Below are 21,102 nucleotides of genomic sequence, written 5' to 3' on the forward strand. Positions count from 1 at the left end.
AAGTCTCCAGCATTGCAGCTCAACCATTGCTGTAAAAATTCCAGGGACAATTTATACTCTAGGAGGAATGGTCTGGAATCAGGAACTCTTTCATGACAGAGACAATATAGGGTTACACTACGGCTAATCCTTATGTGGGCTCCCAGGTGAGGGAAGAAAGGGAGTAAAGAACTCCTCTTTCCATTGCTTCCCTGAGTTGTGTGAGGTCTACCCAGAACTCCCTCCAGAGCCGTCAGAGGAGTGTCGACCTGATACTGAAAATCTTCCTCAAAGACATGTGGTCCCACAAATTGGCTGAGGAGGGGTAGAGAATAGGCCGAGTCATGGCTATTTCTTTGTCCCCTCATCTGTGCACCAGCAAGCAGAGCAGGCCAGCTATGTAAAGGGGAGTATGCTGCACCTCTGAAAGAGGGGAGGCAGTTTACTTCCCCCCAGCAGGGATTTCCAGGTAACAGTTTGCCTCTCTGAGACAAGCTGCCTTCAGTGTGGCCACTTGAGTGGTGCAGTGCCACACCCACTTCCCACCCTACCTCAGTGCTGGAGGGGCACAGTCTACCCACAGACTCTGAGCCACAGGGATATTTTCAGCTGTGTAAAATCATGTCTCACCTTCTGTTACATGACTGATACCAAAAGGGCAAATGCCCTCTCACAGTGTAGGCCAGATTGACAGAGGTACATAAGACGCCAGAAGAGGTGTGGTCCATGTATGACAGGGCACCTCTGAAATCTCCTACCTATTTAAAGTCAATCATTTTTGCCAATGGAGAAAAAAAATAGACATTTCGAAGCCTATAAATTAGAGATTATTAAAAAATGCACAAGTCATGCAATTTGTCTCCTGCAAATGTGGGAGGGCCCTTTACAAGAACATTTTCTAGCAAGCTGGAGTCTGGAATAGAACTCAGATCTTTGGAGGCCCAGTCCACAAGGCCATCTTTCCTCTGTTAATTTCTCTGCTGTAGAAATTCAGAGACTTTTTAAATAGCAAAAGTATACATACATTTTCGGTCAGTTTATGTTTTGGTACACTTAGACGAGAACACTTCTTGGGGCTAAGATTAGCATTGTACCCATCACAAAAGTTTATGTATTCAAAAATCACTTCAGTTCTTCTAGCCCCCTCCCAAGATCCACACACTCTTCATCAGTCAGTCAAATTTTGTTACTTTCACAAATAAAATGTTGCTTTAAAAAATAACACATGAAAACAAAGTATGAACCATTTTATATCCTGTAAGGGAGCAACAAAGACGTAGGTCATCTGGACATTTTCTATTTGATTTTTTTAATTAATATGTAATCACTTTACCAGTGTTCTCTTAAATCACACTTTATTGGACAATTTCCGAAGAAGATTACATTTTTATTATAGTAGTTTTATTCTATTGTACAGCAGCACCATGACGGCTTTAATGGGTAACAGCTATTATAGAGCTAAAGGGTGGCATATAAATAAAACTATTGTTGTCGTCATAATTGGGGCGTAATATATACTTGGATCTATTCACAATGACTTTTCCATGTTAATGGGTGAAGAATGCTAAGAAGCATGGGATTTAGGCTCTTAAATCGGGAGTTGCAACAGCAAACGCAGCACCGCCTAAGCACCTTTAAAATCTGGGCCCAAGGGCTTTTTCCCATGTAATTGTAATAGGATGTTATTCAATGAGGGCTTGGGAGGAAAAAAAAGTCATTTTAACCCTATGGCTTCTCCACAGCCATCCCTTTGTCTTACTTGTTTTACTCATACCTAACCAAAAAACCATTAAATAGAATCAACATTTGCTAAAAATTGGAGTTATATGCTTTTCTTACTATAAGGTTAAATTGCCATATCGCAGATATCACTGTGAGGACACTATTGGCAAGTGCAAACTTTTTATTGGCAGCCCCTGTGTCTGGACTTGGCGCTATTAAGCAGTGTCTATTACCTAGGAAGATTATACTTAGCAAAATTATACATAGATTCCAAGGCCAGCATGGACCATTAAGACATCTAGTCTGACCTCCTGTGTAACATAGGCCATAGAACTTCCCCAAAACAATTCCTAGAGCAGATCTTTTAGAAAAACATCTCATCTTGATTAAAAAATTGTCCGTGATGGAGATTCTACCACAAGCCTTAGTAAATTGTTGCAATGGTTAATTACCCTCACTGTCAAAAACGTATGCCTTATTTCCAGTCTGGTAGAGGACCAAGGGAACATGTAGCTCACAGATACAGTTAGGCATTAACTTATTAAAATACAGGTACAGCTATGGCAGGCATAATGTTTATTTGGTTTTCAAAACTACTAGAACTGTCGGATCAGGATATAGAGGAGATCCCGCTTCTCCTTCACGCTGTAACCTGGGAGTCACTGTTGCAAAGGGGACAGGAAGGATCATACTATTCTCAGGGTAGTTTGTTTGCTGTCTGTAACTTTGCATAGTTAATAGGAGTGCCAAACCATTTACCTCAAATGACAGGGAATATGATCAATACAGTATCCTTCCGTGATTCTCTGGTGAACCATGTATTCTTTCTTGCTTTTCTGTAAACTGGATGTAAAGAGACTCCTGACACCACAGTGTGGTGTGCAGTGTTGTTGTAGCCATGTTGGGTTCTAGGATATTAGAGACAAGGTGGGAGAGGAAATATCGTTTAGTGGATCAGTTTCTGTTGGGGCGAGAGACAAGTGTCCCGCTCACACAGAGCTCTTCTTCCAGAGTCTCCACTGAGTACTGTTAGGGTCCTGAACTGAGGAGATTTTTTAAAATTAGACATTAGGATTTTGTTATATGAAACATTATGTACTTGTGTTGCTCTTTCTTTAAGGAAACTAGTTTTGATGAGGTATTGCAGACAAATATAAAGTCTATGCTACCAGAACACATTCTCATGGGGTGGAGCGGGGCTGATCAATAGACAGTGTCTTAATGTCATATTAATGTTCACCTTTTGCACCAGTGAGTTTTTTTGTATATGAAGAAAACAAAACAAATGATAACAAACCTAAGTGTTAGACTTTAATTTATCTAGCTACTGGCCCCCACAACCATATGTACAGCCAAGACGATATTTTAAACTGTAAGGTTGTGCACCAAGGTTAAGTACAAGCCTCCAGTAATGAAAGGAGGTGTGACAGCATGGAATTTTACTGTTCACAGCTGATAAAGACTTCAAATAATTTCTAAAGCTTATTTAAACCTCATAAAACATTGTTGGATAAACACACCTTTCTTAAATTCTACAATAGCGGACCCAGACAAAGTAGCTAGAACAAGAAGACATTTAAAAGAGCTACAGAAATTTTAAACTGACATAGGATACCAGCACAGGGACAAATAATTGGCACCTTTCCCAACTCAGGCTTGTCTTCACTGCAAGAGTTAGTGTAAGTTACTGCACTCAAGCTAGCCTGGCTTGCATGAAAGTGACCACCACTGTGAAACAGCACTTGAGTGATACGTAGTGAAACTCGCCTGCACATCCCCTTTGCATTAATAGCTGGTGGTTCAGAAACATTCCAGTTCCCGCACCCACCCACCTAGCTCAGGTTTAAAGTACCACTTTCTTCCAGCTTGAATTTTTTGTTTGTGGACAGGAGTCAGATTAGTGACACACCCGAGTTATACCTTGAGCCCTATACTACAAACTTATGTTGGTATAACTACATTTTTTTGTCTCTGAAATCACTGTTTCACTTCTACCTCTTTTGCTCTTCCTATGCCCTGATCTATACCACAAACGTTTGGCAGTATAACTGTGGATTTTACACATCCCTGAGCGACGTAGTTATACCAAACTAATCCCTGGTGTAGACAGCACTAGGTTGGGAGAGCGTCTCCCAGCAGTGTAGGTACTCCACCTCCCTGAGAGGCAGTAGCTATGTTGATAGGAGAAGCCCTCCTGCCTACACTGGTGGTTAGATCGGTATAACTACATTGCTCAGGGGTTGACTTTTCCACATCCGTGAGCAATGTAGTGACACCAACATAAGTTTGTAGGGTAGACCAAGCCCTAAGACGAGTAAAAGAGGTAGAGGGAAAACTGATTTCGAGACAAAGAACGCAGAGGAATTGTGTTTATTAGCAATGGCTCACTGTGTTTAGGGAGGAATGAAATCATTGGGAAAATTTACAGAGTAAAGTATTACGCGGCCTAAGCAGGCAGACTGTGGCTTTTTCTAATTAAAAATATTAAACACTGAAGGAAACCATGACAACACCTGTGAAGACTGAAACAGGCAAATTATTTGTTAAAGAAAAATATCACTGGATTCACAGAACTGGATTATGCACGCTTCCTTTTGTACCATGTGCTTAAAAAATGAAAAATTCCATCTACGTCGTATAGTCTGTATTATTTCATTGAATTTTAAAAGAAAGCTGTTTGAGTAATGACAGAGCTTGTTTGTTAACTGCTTCACTTATTCAACAATAGGCACAGGTCAGATGGAAAGCATCAGAGACCCTGAGCTGTGCAAGCCCTGGAAAGCTGCAGATGTTGGCTCTATGACAGTTCAGCTTTCAAAGGAAATGATGACCTGCTATTTAGTGGCACCAAACAAAAACCAAAGCCATCCAAACACAATGGCTGGGTGTTCTGAGTGATGACAAAACTGATGCGCTGAGCTAACAAATAATAGTCACAAATGTATGTGGGGGTGTGGGAGAAACACCACCTCTTCTGATTGCTGGTTGGTTAAGAGTGAGGCCTTCTGTCACATTAAAAAAAAAAATTGAATCTTACTGTGCCGGTCCTTCACAGTGACTGGAGGTGATAAACCTTTGCCCATATTCCCCCCCATCCCACACATTTTTTTAAACTTTGAGACTGACTTCTCATTTTCCAGCCAGGAAGAAAGTGATGTCTATTGGGCTAGGTCTTATATAAAACTTTTCTTTGGCTGGTTAATATTCTGTAAGCAGAGGAAGGACATGCCCCTGATCTTGGTGGATGCACTGAGCATACATTTAATTTTTGATGATTTGTACATCTTTAAATATGTAAACTACAGCTGGGATATGTTAATGTTGCTTCTTGTCAGTATTATATGTTATTTCACTGAAGGATTTCCACTGCACCTTGCTGACACTGGTGAGATAGAAAAGAAGATGCAGTAGTAGCCTGAGATTTGAGAGGCCGGGTTTCAGTTCCTTGCTGTGTCACTCTTGCTAGATGTTTGTGTACAGTGCTTAGCACAATGGGCCCCAAGTCTTGTTTGGGCCATCTAGGTACCTCCTGTAATATACATATAATATATTTACAGCAAGCTAAATGGGTCAGAGCTTGCCTTCTGAATTTCTGCAGGGGTGCCCCAAAAGTAAGCTTTGACATTTGGATTCAGAAGATCTGAATCAAAATACCCTGGGCTGCGGTTTGGTTCCAGATATACTGTAATTTGCTATATTTTCACACAGATTTCAACTTGTATCAAATGATTTACAGAAATATTCAGCCAATGTCCGTTTTATCATCGTATGTCTTCTTTCAGAGGCCATCAGTGTTATTTTATAATAGCGGTGTCAGATATAGATAACTGATGTTATAAAAGAATGGAGAATACAAATGCAGGCAGAGTTGTTAAGCAATGAGATGGTGGTTTAATAATAGTCACTCTGTGGAACTGTAACTTACATCAAATAAAGCACATAGATTAAAAACTCATCTCTTTTTGGTACTTGCAGTCTATAAATATACCTGCCAATCTTTTCTCCATGATGCTCTTCTTATTAAGCATGTGTGGGCACACTGCCTGTGTATTTTAAAAGTAAAGCATACCAGCAAACATGGACTTAGACACTATGGTGGACGAAAATAAGCAGTGAAAACATACTCTTTTCTTAAAACTCCTTTTCTTCAAATATTCTTGGATTGGTAGGGTTGCAAGAGCATAGAAAGGGCCAGATGGTGAATGGCTACAATGCAGGTATGCAAATTGGGAGGACATGAGGGGTTTTTTTTTGGTCTCCCTTCCCACACTCCAGAGGTATCATCCAGCATTTCAAGTACAAGGACTGATCCCTGCTAGTGTTTCTGCAGGCTCTAGTTACTGCAAATGGGTGGAGGGAGGAGAAGCAACAGTGCACTTTCCTAACGGGTGGTGGTGTGGCAGTCCTTTTGGCTTTTGAGGCACAGTGCCTTGCAGAGCTTCTGCTAGAGCCTCCAACATGAGCTGGGGTTGTAGGTACAATCTGGCCCTAAGGTTTCAACATCTGTTTTCACTAACAATAAGAGTGTTTTTAATCTGAAGCTAAGTTGCCAGGTTTCCCATTAGAACTTTTTTTTTTTTGTAAACTCACTTTCATGCTACCATCTCAGGCCATGCTTTTAATTTCAGTGTGGTATGTAGTTGTGAGAGCGATATGTATAAAGTGACTCAACATCTGTTCTACATGTGACTAGTACTGGAGACTTTAATCAGGACACACAAAATCTGAGAAATCCTCTTTGGGGTGTGCCACATGCTTTTTATTATTAATGTGATTCCTGAAGTCATGATTAATTACAAACATCTGATACCAAAGTGACCCATAACAAATGCATGCCTCAAAGAGCCTAAAGGCTTTATTGAAAGGACAATGCGGATGACTCTGTGACACCCCCCGCCCCCCGGTGGTAGATGCACAAACTTAACCTTGTACAGTTCTGCTCTCAGGGGCTGGAAGAGAACCTGAAATACCAGTTGGAGGTTTGAGTTCCAAAATGCAAAACTCCACAAAGAATGTCCAATACAGCTGACCCCCTTCTCGCTAGAACTACAAGGAATGGCAGGTGCCCATTCACCTTGCTAAGTGCTATGGGCTGCTCTCCACACCATTAAATGCTTTGAGGGGGTGAAGAGGCAAGCTTGTGCCAGCCTCCCCATACCTCTTTCATCTCTGTAGCCACCTGGGCCCAGATTCTCAAAGATATTTAGCCACCTTCCTCATGTGAGTTAGGCACCTAAATACCTTTGAGAATCTGGGCCTAAGTAACTAATCTGAGAGACAACAAACCTCATTATCCCTAGTAACTGTTTGCTAGAGTACTAATGGGGGTGCTTAGCAAACACCCTTGGGGTTATGATGTGTCATGACCCTGAGCTTAGTTACAAGATGGCTTCAGAAGGTGGGGGGAATATTTTCCCTGACCATCCTCCCCTATGGGGGAAAGGAACTGGCTCATCCTGTTCTCTGTAACATTTTAATAAAGTGTGGATAGGCAGCAGACATAGTGTTTGGCTTCCGGAAAAATCTGCTTGAGGAAGAAGCAGCGATCTTATTCATCATGAAGGTGTGGAATGAGAGGGGATTCCTAGGCAGACACTAACACACAGCGACGGGAGGAGGTGGACCACCAATCCTTTTAGCCAAAGGTGTTTTAGCTAAGTACTGATGCCTAGGACATAGGGTGAGGCATGTGGATGACTGGGCAGGAAGGGAAGCTCCTGGCTATGTAGCTGTATGACTCACTTCAGCTCATGGTCACAAATTCATTGTGAACATAGGCTAAGATTTGCATTTGCTTGAAAATAGTTTATTTCACTCAATGTTTTATAGGAATAAGGTGATAATTTTAACAATTAACACCATTTTTAGCTTCATGGCATACTTTGAAATAAAGTAATTTAGCAAGCTGGCTACAACTAATTTAGTTGTGCTGTTTGGTGCCATGGACACGTAGTTTAATCCACTGCAGTTATCTTGCAAAGACTGGTTTCAGAGGAACAGCTGTGTTAGTCTGTATTCGCAAAAAGAAAAGGAGTACTTGTGGCACCAGTTAGTCTCTAAGGTGCCACAAGTACTCCTTTTCTTCTTGCAAAGACTGATATTTATAGGGTACTTCCTGAACATTTACACCTCTCCTTGATGTCAGGACCAGTCATATGTTTCTTTGTATCATTTTTACCATTATTTCTTTTCTTTCTTTTAACAAAATAATCTAAAATAATTTTGTTATTACCTGATTTATTAGGACTTACGAAGATGAGTGACAATCATAGAGCAGGCCAGGAAGCAGAATGTGGATTAATATAAAAGTTTCAAAGAGCTCTTTAAATTTTAGAGTTATTACTATTGCTATAGTTTCATTACAATCAGCTCTATTTTATATTATATTATTACAACCCCCATTGTTACAATCCACCTTTTGTTCTGTCAAATATTTTAAAACTTTTATTCCATTTTTGTTTATACCTAATGTTTATGAAGAAAAATCTTTTAAAATGTCTTTCAATTTAGATAAGTGAATGGGCTAGATCCCTATGTGGTGTAACTCAGTACATTTCCTTTGATTTAGGCCAGCTAAGGAGATGGCCCAATATATCCTACCCATAGAAGCCTGTATGTCATAAAGCGCTCTGAATATAAAACTGTCAGGCCACATTCATCTTTGGTGTAACCCCCACTGTAGTCAAGAGAGTTACACCAGTGATGAAGTTGACTACTTGTGCCTTGCCTTTCAATTACATGAAGGCTAACTCTTGTTATAACACAGCATCCTAACCTATCATTCAAAATGCTCAGCTGCAAAAAAAAAAGGCATTGTAAAGAGTGAGCAATAACATAAGATGATTTTTAAAAGGTTATTTTAAATGGTATACTATTAACTAATCAAATCTGCATTTTAAATATCTGTTTTTAAAGATGAAATACGCTACCGCTAATGTTAAACATACAAAAAGAAGAGCATTTCCAAACATTAGCATACTTCTAGAATTAAACAAGTGGAAAAATAAAGATGCCATATGAGCAGTTGCAAGGTATGAAATGTGCACAGTGGCAGAATAGTAATTTTAGATTATTGCTCTTCCTCTAAATTCACTCATAGCTTGAACAGGATGGATTCTTTTCTTAGCAGAACCTTTTCTGACAGCTGCATAGATTTCCTCTGGCTTCTCTCTTTTAATCAGGGGCTTCTTTTCTGGAGCCTTCATCCTCCACATCACAACAGCATGTCGTGGGCCAGTAGGACTTTGAATTCTGATGATCTTAGTGGAGGCAATATAGGACATCTTCACTGTCTGCACCACAGCATTCATTAAGTTTTTGGCAGCCTGAATTAGTGAAGTGACACTATCCAACTGTAATGAGAAACATTGCTGTTAGCCTAGAAAATCAGTCTGGCTTTAATCACAATTTACACAGGAATAAACAACATTTAAAAAATAAGACTAACATAGTATAACCTGATTTCTTTGTTTCTGCCAGGAATGTTTGGTCATTGTATTCATGTTGTTCCACTACTCAGATTTTACAGCTATAAAGTAATTTGGGATGCTGGAATATAAATGTCTGTGTAAAAATGTTTCTTTTTTAACATGAATTCATGATGGCTGTCTGCAATGTATCATTGCATTTAATATTGATGGTAAGGAGACTACCTTACAGAAGACCAATGAAAGTGCTACATGTTGGTTCCTTACAAACCAGCACTAGACAAAATTCTCCAGTTGTTCCCACGGTATTTCAATGTCTCCCTTGCATGCTCCAGAGAAATGTAGGAATATTGTGACAAGTAAATGTATTCCACAGGAGTATGGTATCTTTTTTTATTTTTTTTAGGATTTTCAAAGGAGACTAAGAGTTAGGTGCACAACTCCCGTTGAAATTCAAAGGGAAATGCATGCCTAATTCCATGAGGTTTATTTAAGAGAGAAAGGCATCATGGTCTGTATAGGAAATAGAAAAGGACTAAGGAGACCTAAGTTCTATTTCCAGCTATGAAGTGTGTCCTTGGGGAAGTCATTTCACTCTTCTAACTCGGCGCCAGATTGGATGTTTTTCTAAAAAATATGCTCTAGTTCAAACATGAATTATTTGGGGGAAGTTCTATGGCCTTGTTCTGCGGGCGGTCAGACTAGATGAGCAGACTCGTCCCTTCATTCTGATATTACTTTCTGAAAATCCCAGCGAAAACAGGTAGAATGTACAGTATAACCCTTATCTTGTTGGCATATGTTGTTAACTCCCTGTATTTAAAGAACTTCTGCCATCCTCATGCAAATTTTAAAGTAAAGGAATCTTTGATGAATACTTGTGGGCACGATAATATAATTATTAAAAATTTGCTAATTAGGACAATCATGTCAGTGCTAACTAGCACATGTACGTGGCTGAGAAGTCCTAGGCTGTGTTGTGTTGCATTGCAGTTGCAAGTCAGGAAAGTTGTTACAGGCCAAACTGGGGGGGACGACACACGTTTCTTGCTCTCTACCTTTTCCCCTGCAGAGCCAACACAGACCCAAGGTCTGTGAAAAACAGGGTGTGCAGAATTCCCTAGTGACCATGGTTGGGCCTTCCATAGCAGATCAGGGCACTTGAGGAGTTGTCCCAACATTCATAAAATACTGGACCAGGAGACATGTCACCTGGTTAGGTGATATGTTTACAATTTCATTTCTTTTTATATGGGAAATAGTTTATAACAGAGCCAGCTAACAGCTGGACAATACCATATTTCATTTTGAGTGTGGTCCCCTTGCTGGTGTTAAAATTCTTTAGTATTTATTTCCCTTTAGTATTTTATTACAGAAAGATTCTTTCTGCCTTCAACTTAAGCTGTCTTTGCTGTTGTCATATTGAAACAGCGCCTTGGTAGGGGATACATATACTGTATAAATCAGATCAGTGACTTGAATGAGTAGCTTTTATCTTCAAGGAAGGAGCCACCATGTTCATATTTAATTGTAAGGCTGACAATTTCAATTTGGAACGGCATCTCCATTTTGAATAACCTAAAGTAAAACTTGCTTTCATTTTTTACCCTCCAATTTACCTGCGTACTTATTATTTTTTAAGTTTGGTTGCTAGTGAGGCAGCATGGCATATTGTGACAGACTCGTTATTGCAGAAACATTTAAGGAATAGAACATTTAACAATGTCCTAGTCAGATTGCCAAAATGGGAATAGCTTGAGTTTGAAAGTAATGCATAACAAGCTGCAAAGGGAAATATTTTATATTTTTCTTCATGACATATTGTGATAGAGGTTGATAGGATGGAGTTTGTTTCAGATTTTTCTTGTGCGTATGTTAGTGATGAGAAAACCTAATAAGGTCTATATAAGAATTTAAAAAAATACACACACACTTGAATGCACATCCTTTCTTCCTGATCAGACACATTTTTCTCCCTTCTCAAACTCCAAATAAAATCTCACCCATGGGGACATTCACCTTTAGTGTGGTCTCTGGTCTGAAGTTCTGTCTGGCTGCTCTATTAAAATTCCTTCAGCAGCAAGGCTTTCCTTGGTCCTTTTGAAATTTGGAGATTTGCCAACATGGATTTTAGCAAACGTAGGAGCCTCCAATCCCTCTCTCCCACGTTTATAGAGGAGAGTGTGTGTGTGTGTATAGGGCTTCGTAACCAAACCTGAATAATGGCTGGGTTCATTTGGGAAATGAATGAACACCTGAATCAGCTGAGCAAGCCCTATAATCACTAATTCATGATTTCTCTGTTTAAAAAAAAGTTTTTCTTCGCATGCTTGTTCATGTCAGCTCCAATCAGGTATGTGCACATGCACACTAGCCGGAAGATTTTTCCCGAGCAGCAACCATAGGATCAGCCTGGGTGCTCCTGGAGTCGTGCCTTCATGGCGCCCATATATAGCCCTGCTGACCCGCCACCCCTCAGTTCCTTCTTATCTCCAGTGACAGTAGCTGGAACTTCCCTTGCTCTTGCTCCGGCAAGTGATTTAGCAGTTCGATTTCTGTTGTCCGCACCGTGTTTATTCAGATTGTGTAGTTTAGTATAGTTAGTTAGTCAGTTGTAAGTTTCATTTAAAGGGGTTTTCCCCCATTTCTCTCCCTTATTTGTTGCCTCTGGGGTATGCCGCGATTCCCAGGCTTCAAGACTTGCAAGGACTGCGCGAAGCGCATGCCAAAAAGTGACCCTCCCACAGCTCTTGTTTACAGTATCTGGGTGAGGGTCACCAAAAAGACCGCTGTAAAATCTGTTGGGAACTCCCAACAAGAACCCTGAAAGAGACAGAGCTGTGGCTTAAAATTCTCTTCATGGAGGTAGCTGCAGTCAGACACTGGTGACTGCAGTCAGACACTGGTGCCGGGGATCCCACCATCAGCATGTCTTCTTCAGCGCGGAGCACGCCAGTGCCCTCTTCAAGAGACCAGGTGCCAAAGAAAGACACAGCCCAAGGACTCCAGGCACCATCATGGAGCATCTCGGGGACACTCCATCCTTTGGCACCGGTCCCAATTGCCAGTGCAGAAGAAGAAGAGGATCGAAAGGGGCTGATCCCCTTTGTCTAGATCCAGACACCAGCCATCAGTGGCATCACAGTCAGGCCACGGCTCTGAGACTTGGAGCGCCAAACCCTTCGGAGAGCCTGCTGCTTCCTTCCACTCCTGAAGCGTTTGAGGCAGCACAGGACCTGCTCAGACTCACAGTGCCATTCTCGCCCCGAGACAGGAGAAGGCATCAGCACTGCAGGCTCCATCCCACACTGTGCTGTTAAAGGCAAAGCCGGCTATGATGTCACGCCGCTCATCGCCTCGGCAACCACAGATGCCAGGGCCTCCATCCAGGGAGCACAGTCAGTCCCTGGGCTCCCGATGCTCCATGTTGAGAGGTGCAGCGCTGCCCTGGTCCTCATATTCCAAGTCGAACTCATACCGCTTTGACTATAGCAGGAGCAGAAGATCAAACTCAAGGCAGCATAGGAGGTCCCGGCTGATGCAGTGGGCCCCTCAATGGCAGAACCCAGCTCAGTGGCCAAGGGGGGTTGGATGGTTTAAGGGTTCTGAGGGGAACAGTCAGGGGGCGGGAAGTGGGAGGGATGGATGGGGCGGGGGCCAGGCTGTTTGGAGAGGCACAGCCTTCCCTTTCCAGTCCTCCATACAGTTTTGCAACCCCAGTGTGGCCCACCCCTGATCTATACACTCACCCACAATCTTACTCTCCGGTGTTGGACGCTGCTAACCAGTGAGAGAGACAAGGTTTCCAGGGCCCTTCCCCCAAGAATAGGGATGCAAAAAAACTGGACCTATTCGGTCAGAAGCTATACACCACAGGAGGACTGCAACTCCAAATTTCCAACCACCAGGCCGTCATCATCAGGAAAGCCTATAATACCTGTTCAGTGGTGGCTAAGTTTACGGAGTTACTTCCCTCGGACTTCCGGGCTGAATTCTCGGCTTTGGTCAAGGAGGGGAGAGTGATCTCCAGGGCATCTCTGCAAGCAGCACTTGATGGGGCAGACACTGCCACTAGAGTCATGGCCATGGGTGTAGCCATGAGAAGGGGCTTGTGGCTCCAGGTCTCCCCTTTGAGGTCCAACAGACCATACAGGACCTGCCTTTCAAGGGTGAAACTCTGTTTTCAGAAAAGACAGACAAAAGGCTAAACAGCCTGAAGAACTCCAGAGCCCCTTCAGGTCCTTGGGCCTCTACACACCTTCCACTCAGCGGAGACACTTCTGGCCGCAGCCCACTCAGAGGTTCAGTCAGCAGAATCGCCAAGATGGCTACAGAAGGCAGAACAGAAACGGCAGAAGAAGGTCACGTCAACATTCTGGCCAGAGCTTGGCACAATCGAAGCCTGCCTTTTGAAGGCCTGGTCAAGGACGGTGTACCACACCTGGAGATGGATCCACCCCACCTTACCTTCTTATCCTGACTCTCTCCTTTCTACCATGCATGGTCCCTTATTACCTCAGACTGATGGGTGCTCCGCTCGGTAGAGAGGGGATACCCCATCCAATTCTGTGCCCTCCCACCCTTCTACTCCCCTTGCCCATTCCTCTTCAGGGACCCTTCTCACGAGCAACTCCTTATCCAGGAGGCGCAATCACCCCTATCTTTAAGGGCAGCGTAGGAGGTTCCTCAGGAGCCAAGGGGAATTTATTCCTGGTATTTCCTAATACCAAAAGTCAAAGGCGGCCTCAGGCCCACCCTGGACCTGCGGGAAATCAACACGCTTATAAAGTAACTCAAGTTCCACATGGTCTCTCTGGCCTCCCCCATTGGATCCAGCAGACCGGTATGCCGCCCTCGACTTGAAGGATGCATACTTTCAGATCACTCAGCCCCACAGGAAGTACCTCAGGTTCATGGTGAACAACACCCACTACCAATTCACAGTTCTCCCATTCGGCCTGTCAGCAGCACCTCGGGTTTTCACCAAGTGCATGGCAGTCATCGCTGCGTTTCTGCACAGGCACCAGGTTCAGGCGTTTCCTTACCTCGATGACTGGCTGATCAAATGGAGGCTCAGGTCAAGTTTATCAGAGCCACCTTCATCAACCTGAGTCTCCTTTTAAATGAAGCAAAGTCCCCTCTGTCCCCCATCCAGAGGATAGTGTTTATAGGGGCAGTATTGGACTTGACCCAGGCCAGGATATATCCCCTGCAAGAGAGGTTTCAGGCCCTGACTGATACCATTCAAGGTCCCGAAGATGGTTTCGATTGTCCCAAGCTCTGGTCAGAAGGTTGATGTGACCTTCTTCTGCCGTTTCTGTTCTGCCTTCTGTAGCCATCTTGGCGGTTCTGCTGACTGGGTGGGCTGCGGCCAGAAGTGTCTCCGCTGAGTGGAAGGCATGTAGAGAATTGTGTTCAAGAAACTAAACTTTCATATTTAAAATAAAACAAAACTGAGATTTCTAGCCCTGCTAAACTTTTAAATGTAAACTGAGTATAAAATACAGTAGTGACTTCCTGAGTCTGCAGACAGCTTGTATCAGCAGCTCAGAGACATGCATCCCACTGCACTGTAAACTCTAGGATCCAAAGATTACAGGTTAAGGGTCAACTCCTCAGCTGGTACATTGGCACAGCATCATTGGCTTCAAGAATTTTGTACACAAATACAAATACCAGAACCTGTGCACCTCCCTGGTGAAGAAGCTAAATATTTAAACTACTATTAAGCCTGTTTAAATTAGTTGCTTTGGTGCATTTGTCACAGCTTAGGGAGACAGAAATCTCCATTGCATTTACTCTGCCATTGGCACCTCAGCACAGGCAACTTAATTTTAGCAGGTTTACTAATATGTCCCTTTAGGATATCAGTGTTATTTGCAGCATCCTAGTGTCAATACTTTGGCTCAGTTTCCCTGAGGCACCTCACACCAATCTGGAAAATATGGAGTCTGAAAACAAAATTAATCATTTTTATCAATTGAACTTCAATGTCATGGAGAGATTTTTTTTAGGGGAGGCTTTATCTAATAAAAGTCAGGCCACAAATTTTACTTCATGCAGTTTGTCTATAGACACAGTAGCTTTTTTTAAAAAAAATATTGTTTAGTGCCCAGAACATGATACAATTTGGTGTAAATGTATTGTTCTACTATGAATGTACTATAATGTACTCAAGACCCATTTTCACTTCGATGCTTTTATCTCTCCCAAATAGAGTCTTCAAGGTCTCATTACATATCAGGGAAAACTGATGAAATGAGACTTGGCATAAACGGAAAATTGATAAAATATTTATTCATCATGCATTCAAGTTCATTTTATTTAGAGACGTAGCTGCACCCTCTTCAGTCTTTTGCAAGTGGATTCTAAAAATTACATATATATTTGTGTGTGTATATGCAAAGGTTGAAATTAGTCTTCACCTGAATACTGGTTTTGTTATTCCTTGTATTAAACACACACCACGTATCATTTTTATATTCCAGTCTCAAAGTATAAATCAGAATACACAAAAAATCATGGAAGGATTTAGGAAGAGCATTGTTTATATTGAAGTCAACAGTGTAAACCTTTACTTTGCTGGTAAGCAATTATCAGTAGTTTGTTTTGGTTACATTGGGACTAGAGATAGGAAAATGATTATTTGATTGCATGGACTTCACACTTAGGTGAAGTAGGGCCAGGTCTGAGGATTAGAGCTAGGAAAATATTTTTGGCTGAAACCTTTGTTTGCTCCCAAAAATGCAGATTCAGATTGACCAAACTATTACGCATATTTGTGTCAATTTCACCAAATTCTTTCAGTCAAAGCCTTCCACCACCCCACAAAAAACCATCAGTGTTTCATGTCAACAATTTTGAAATTAAATGTTTTATTTTTCAGTTTGAAATTACTTTGTTTTGAAATTTAGTTTGATTATATTTTATTTTTGTAAAAGGTTTTAAAAGCTCAAACAAAATGAAATATTCCCTTGTAGGGATGCCAGTAGAAAGTAACACATGCAGACACACATATATACCCCCTGAATTTGTTCAACATTGACCCACTGACCAGTATACTTCAAGCTCACTGAAATGAAACTACTCCCCCCTCATGCACAGACTTCAAGTCCAACAATCAGGTATCAATCCGTATTAAATCTATGATCATATGCACATTATGTTAACAACAAGGAAAGAATTCAGGAACTTTTGTCTAAAAAGCACATGACATCTGCTGTAAACGTCAAAAACCTTTGCAAGTTTGTGCTATTTTGTACACGTGGGATTTATTTTTATTTGGTAAGGAAAGATTTTGAGGAGTTCTGATAACTATCCACCATGTTATAATTTCATTCTCCAAACACAGACACACCCAAGTTCCTCATGAGGATTCGGACTATGCTGTAGATTCACGCTCTGGCTTGCTATGTAGTAACATCCTCTTTAGCCATGGCCTAAGAAATACTGTTAGGGTTCCCTCCCCACTTTGAACTTTAGGGTACAGATGTGGGGACCCGCATGAAAGACGCCCTAATCTTATTTTTACCAGCTTAGGTTAACTTTCCCAAGGCACAAATTTCGCCTTGTCCTTGAACAGTATGCTGCCACCACCAAGTGATTTAGACAAAGAATAGGGAAAGGACCACTTAGAGTTCCTATTTCCCCAAAATATCCCCCCAAGCCCTTACATTCCTTTTCCCGGGCAAGGCTTGAGAATAAACAAGATGAGCACAAACGAGCCTGGGATTTTTAAGACCCAATCAGATTCTTAAAAAAAACAGAACTTTATTAGAAGAACAAAAAAAGATAAGAGAACTCTGTAAGATCAGAATGGAAGATAATCTTACAGGCAGTCAGATTCAAAACATAGAGAATCCCTCTAGGCAAAACCTTAAGTTACAAAAAGACACAAAACCAGGAATACACATTTCCTCCAGCACAGCAAAAACAAAGAAAACCTAACTAGCTAGATGACTTACTAACTTTACAGGAGTTGGAGAGCTTGCATTCTTGATCTGTTGTGATCAAGCTTGTGATACCAGCAAAGGTATCACACAGACAGACAACCCCCCCCCCCCCAGATTTGAAAGTATCTTGTCTCCTCATTGGTCATTTTGGGCCAGGTGCCAGCCAGGTTACTTGAGCTTCTTAACCCTTTACAGGTAAAAGGACTTTACCTCTGGCCAGGAGGGATTTTATACCACTGTATACAGAAAGGTGGTTACCCTTCCCTTTATATTTATGGCAACTGTATATAGTTTTCTGTAGAGAACACTGAAAATATTATGTGCACGTATTACTAGATTATGTTCCTCTTCTTCAAATTGGAAACCTTTATTTTGTTTAATCTTTAATAAAATACATTTTGGGGTTTCGTTTGCCTTGTGAATGGGAATATGCTTCTAATTTTGCAGACAGCTAAAATCTCATTTTTGCTGCAAAGCTTAAGTGTATAAGATTTCTGAATTCCTGTTGTGGTTTGACTGGAACCCTATTTGTTCATAGAGGTAGAAACTAAGAATAGTGAATCAAAAAATCTACTCTTTACTTACTATTTAAAACCTTTCAGAATAAAGGTCAATTGCTATTAATATTGTACAAAAATACAACCACTGGTTCAGTTACAGTGAATACATTGACAGAGGCTATTTTGCTGTGACACACTATCCTAATGAGATTATTTTTTGATAACTAACTTTGGAAGTAATATGAATTCTATGTTGTTATATACAGCACCGAGCACCAGGCTATTTTTAAACTTAAGCTAAAGAAGTATTTAAGTTGTGCTTTCACTTTAACCTTTGCTTTTCAAAAAAAATTGTCCATGTATGTTTGCTGTTGTCAATTGTCCTTTGGGGGTACTGTGGCAAAGGAAGTCATTGATTGATTATGTTTAAAGAGATAAGGTGGGTGAGGTAATATTAACCACAATCTGTAACCCACTAACCACCCTTTTTTGTCCTACAACTACAGGATGTTAACGGGCCACTTCACCTGGAGTTGTCCCTTAGAGTACTACTTACGCTAAACTATCGGTTCAATCATATATTTAGCTGTGACATTCTCAATATGTTTCCAAGACCTGAAGAAGAGCGCTGTGTAGCTTAAAAGCTTGTCTTTCTCTCACCAACAGAAGTTGGTCCAATAAAAGATATTACCTCACCCACCTTGTCTCTAATATCCCGAGACCAACATGGCTACAACAACACTGCAAACAAAAGGGTTTGATTCTGTACCTGTTCAAGTCAATGGGATCCTAAATTCAACGAGAAGATTGGCAGGGAGTGGAGGAGGTTTACAGAAATAATATCTGGTCCTGTTCAACATTTATATGCAACCATTAGGTGAACCGGTCAGCTGACATGGACTCAAATGCCTGCAGTATGAAAACGATACACAGCTCTATCTGTTCTTCCCCACATACAACCACAACAGCCCAGCGCTTGGAAGAGATCAGGACAGAAGAGATGCCGGTAGGCAGAGGCAAGCATTTGGAAGAATTTGCAACCACAGTGCAGTCTCCTTTGATTGAAGGTGAACATCTACAAATGGTCAATTCAGTCCATAGTTTAGGAATACTCTTGGATTCCTCGCTGAAGTTGGGGGGGGGGTCTTATATAGCAAGATTCATGATAATACTTTCTACCATACCTAGCTGATTAGGAGACTCCACCTCATTAAGACTCAGGCCTCAATCATGCATCGCCTCTTGGCTGTACACTTGGCCATGCAACCTTCAGCACTTAGGAAACTCCAGCTAGTACAGAATGCTGGAGCACATCTCACAGGCTTACACATAAAACCCATCCACCACTCTGTATGTTGGCTTCCCATAGAATTTTGAATTGAGTTCACGGTCAAAGTGCTGCATGGGCCAGGCCCAGGATATTTAAAGCTCCAGAATGCAGACTGTGGTCAACAAATATGCTCCTCTGGCACAAAAGAACTCTCAGTAATAAGAGTAAATCTGATCTGTGTGAGACACAGAACTTTCTCTGGGGGCATTCTGAAACTGTGAAATGAATGCCCACAAGAACTAAAGACCATCACAAACTTCCCTCTTGGGGGGTGGAAACACCATGTGACAGATGTGTGGTCATGTCCCATAATGCACTACTAGAAGGCACGCAGATACTATGGTGATGAGTTGTGGTATAAATACCTATATATAACAATAGACAAGCTCAATTTTTCATAATTATTATTAATGGTATCCAGGGTTGTGTGAAACATGATAAAGCCATTTTAAAAGCATGACAAAAAAGACATCTGCTACTTATTCAAAGAAACTCAGCTGAGGGGCTCCAATGACCGGGGAATATGTTGAAGGGAAAGGCAATAAATATGGAGCCAACAATCAGTATATTACTCAACACCTTGGTAAACAAACTTTTTTTTTTTTTTTTGGCCAGTGGGGGAAAGATGGATTGAGACTAGAGTCAAGGGAAGAGCAAGATCCACACCTTAGGTTCCACCACAGAAAGAGGTCTGAGCACTCGTAGATTTAATTTAAGAGAGATTCCTAAACTGCAAGTGATGGCTGAGCACAAATTCCTAACAGGATGAGAGACAAGGTGGGTGAGGTGATATCTTCTATTGGACCAAAGCTATTAGCTCACCCACTTTAATATTTTTCAATACCCATTTTACATGCTTAATTACCACTTTGTCTCAAATGAAAAGTTGCTTCAGAGCATAATCCTACAGGGATGTAAATGAAGGACTAAATATTGACTCAATCAGTGTGTTTCTTTAAATACATGAAATCAGAATCGAAGTGTACAAGAGAACATTATAATCTGTTTTTCTATCAAAGCCATTACTGTGGTATCTGAAGCATCTATGGCAGGCTGCACAGTAGAATGAAAAGTGCTGCAGAGCAGAGAAAGGAAGTGAGGAATAAGCAGAAGCTGTCCACATAAGTGAGACTGTTGAGAAGCTGCACATGTTTAAAATTGGCCTAAAGTCACGACTCTCTAAATCGAGAACAGCAGTAAAACGGAATGACACCTGGAGTCTCCAGAAGTGCCCTCAGCCAAGCCTATCAATTAAACCTACACTGGTACTATGGCATGGTTTTATATTTTATTTTACATATGAACCTTGCAAGATATGCTGAACACAGTATTGTAGCTGTGCTGGTCCCAGGATATTAGAGAGACAACAGAAGTTGGTCCCACTGTGTCTCTCTAAAAGTAGGCTGACGCAAAATTAGGTCAACATAAGCCACCTGGAATTGATCTAGTTGTGCATCTGTCTACACTCAATTTTTTCTCCTGCCAATGTAAGTGCCCTGTTATAGGGGCACAATAACACCACCACCCCAAAGCGGTATTGAGCCACAGTTGATGTACTGAGGTCAACACAACATGCATGCAGGTAGACACTATGTTACTTATATCAACCCTAACTGTCCTCCAGCCCAACACTGATTGCGCTGATTGGACTTGTCATAGAACCTGGAAGTTCCTACCTCTTCAAGCCCAGCAAATTTTTGAAATACCTTTTCCTGATTGTCCAGCTTGGTGAGCGCATTTAGCAGTTCCCCATTGTTGTGCACAATTGCCCAGATGACCAGTCAGGCTACACATGCCAGATGCACACCAGCCTGGAGTAGACAGGAAATATTGGATCTCCTGGGCTGTGGGGAGAAGCAGGTATGAACAGATTGCAGGGGAGATGCAGGAGCATAACAGGGACCAGCATCAGGGCCATGTGAAAGCGAAGGAACTATGTCAGACATCTCAGAAGGCCAGGGAGGCCAACAGTTAACCTGGTGTTGAGCCACAGACCTGCTGCTTTTACTAAGAGACCCCACCAGCACCCCACACACCACCACAGATACTTCAGTGAAGCACAAGCCACAGGCCCCTGGCCTGAACAGTGAGGACCAGGGTGACGTGGGGGACATTAAACCAGGGATAAGCTATGCCAGAACCTGTTTCAGACTTCATTGCTGTCCAGTCAGTCCCAGCAGTCGAGCATGAGT

The 21,102-nt window shown here is 41.7% G+C and overlaps 1 protein-coding gene across 8 annotated transcripts in view; it reads right to left on the reverse strand.

Moving 5' to 3' along the window:
• Positions 1-21,102, reverse strand: part of CTNNA3 (catenin alpha 3) — a 946,302-nt gene that overhangs the window by 14,204 nt on the left and 910,996 nt on the right. For 6 of the 8 annotated variants that reach the window (XM_075130831.1, XM_075130837.1, XM_075130832.1 and 3 more), the window contains one exon: positions 6,439-9,053. The exons of the other annotated variants lie outside the window; for them this stretch is intronic. In XM_075130831.1, coding sequence (XP_074986932.1) covers positions 8,766-9,053 — 288 coding nt within the window. In that variant the 3' untranslated portion in view covers positions 6,439-8,765. Of the gene's footprint in view, positions 1-6,438; positions 9,054-21,102 lie in introns of those variants that run through there. 8 annotated transcript variants of the gene reach the window in all.

This window comes from Caretta caretta, chromosome 7 (genome assembly GCF_965140235.1).
Source record: "Caretta caretta isolate rCarCar2 chromosome 7, rCarCar1.hap1, whole genome shotgun sequence".
Taxonomy (NCBI): Eukaryota; Metazoa; Chordata; order Testudines; family Cheloniidae; genus Caretta; species Caretta caretta.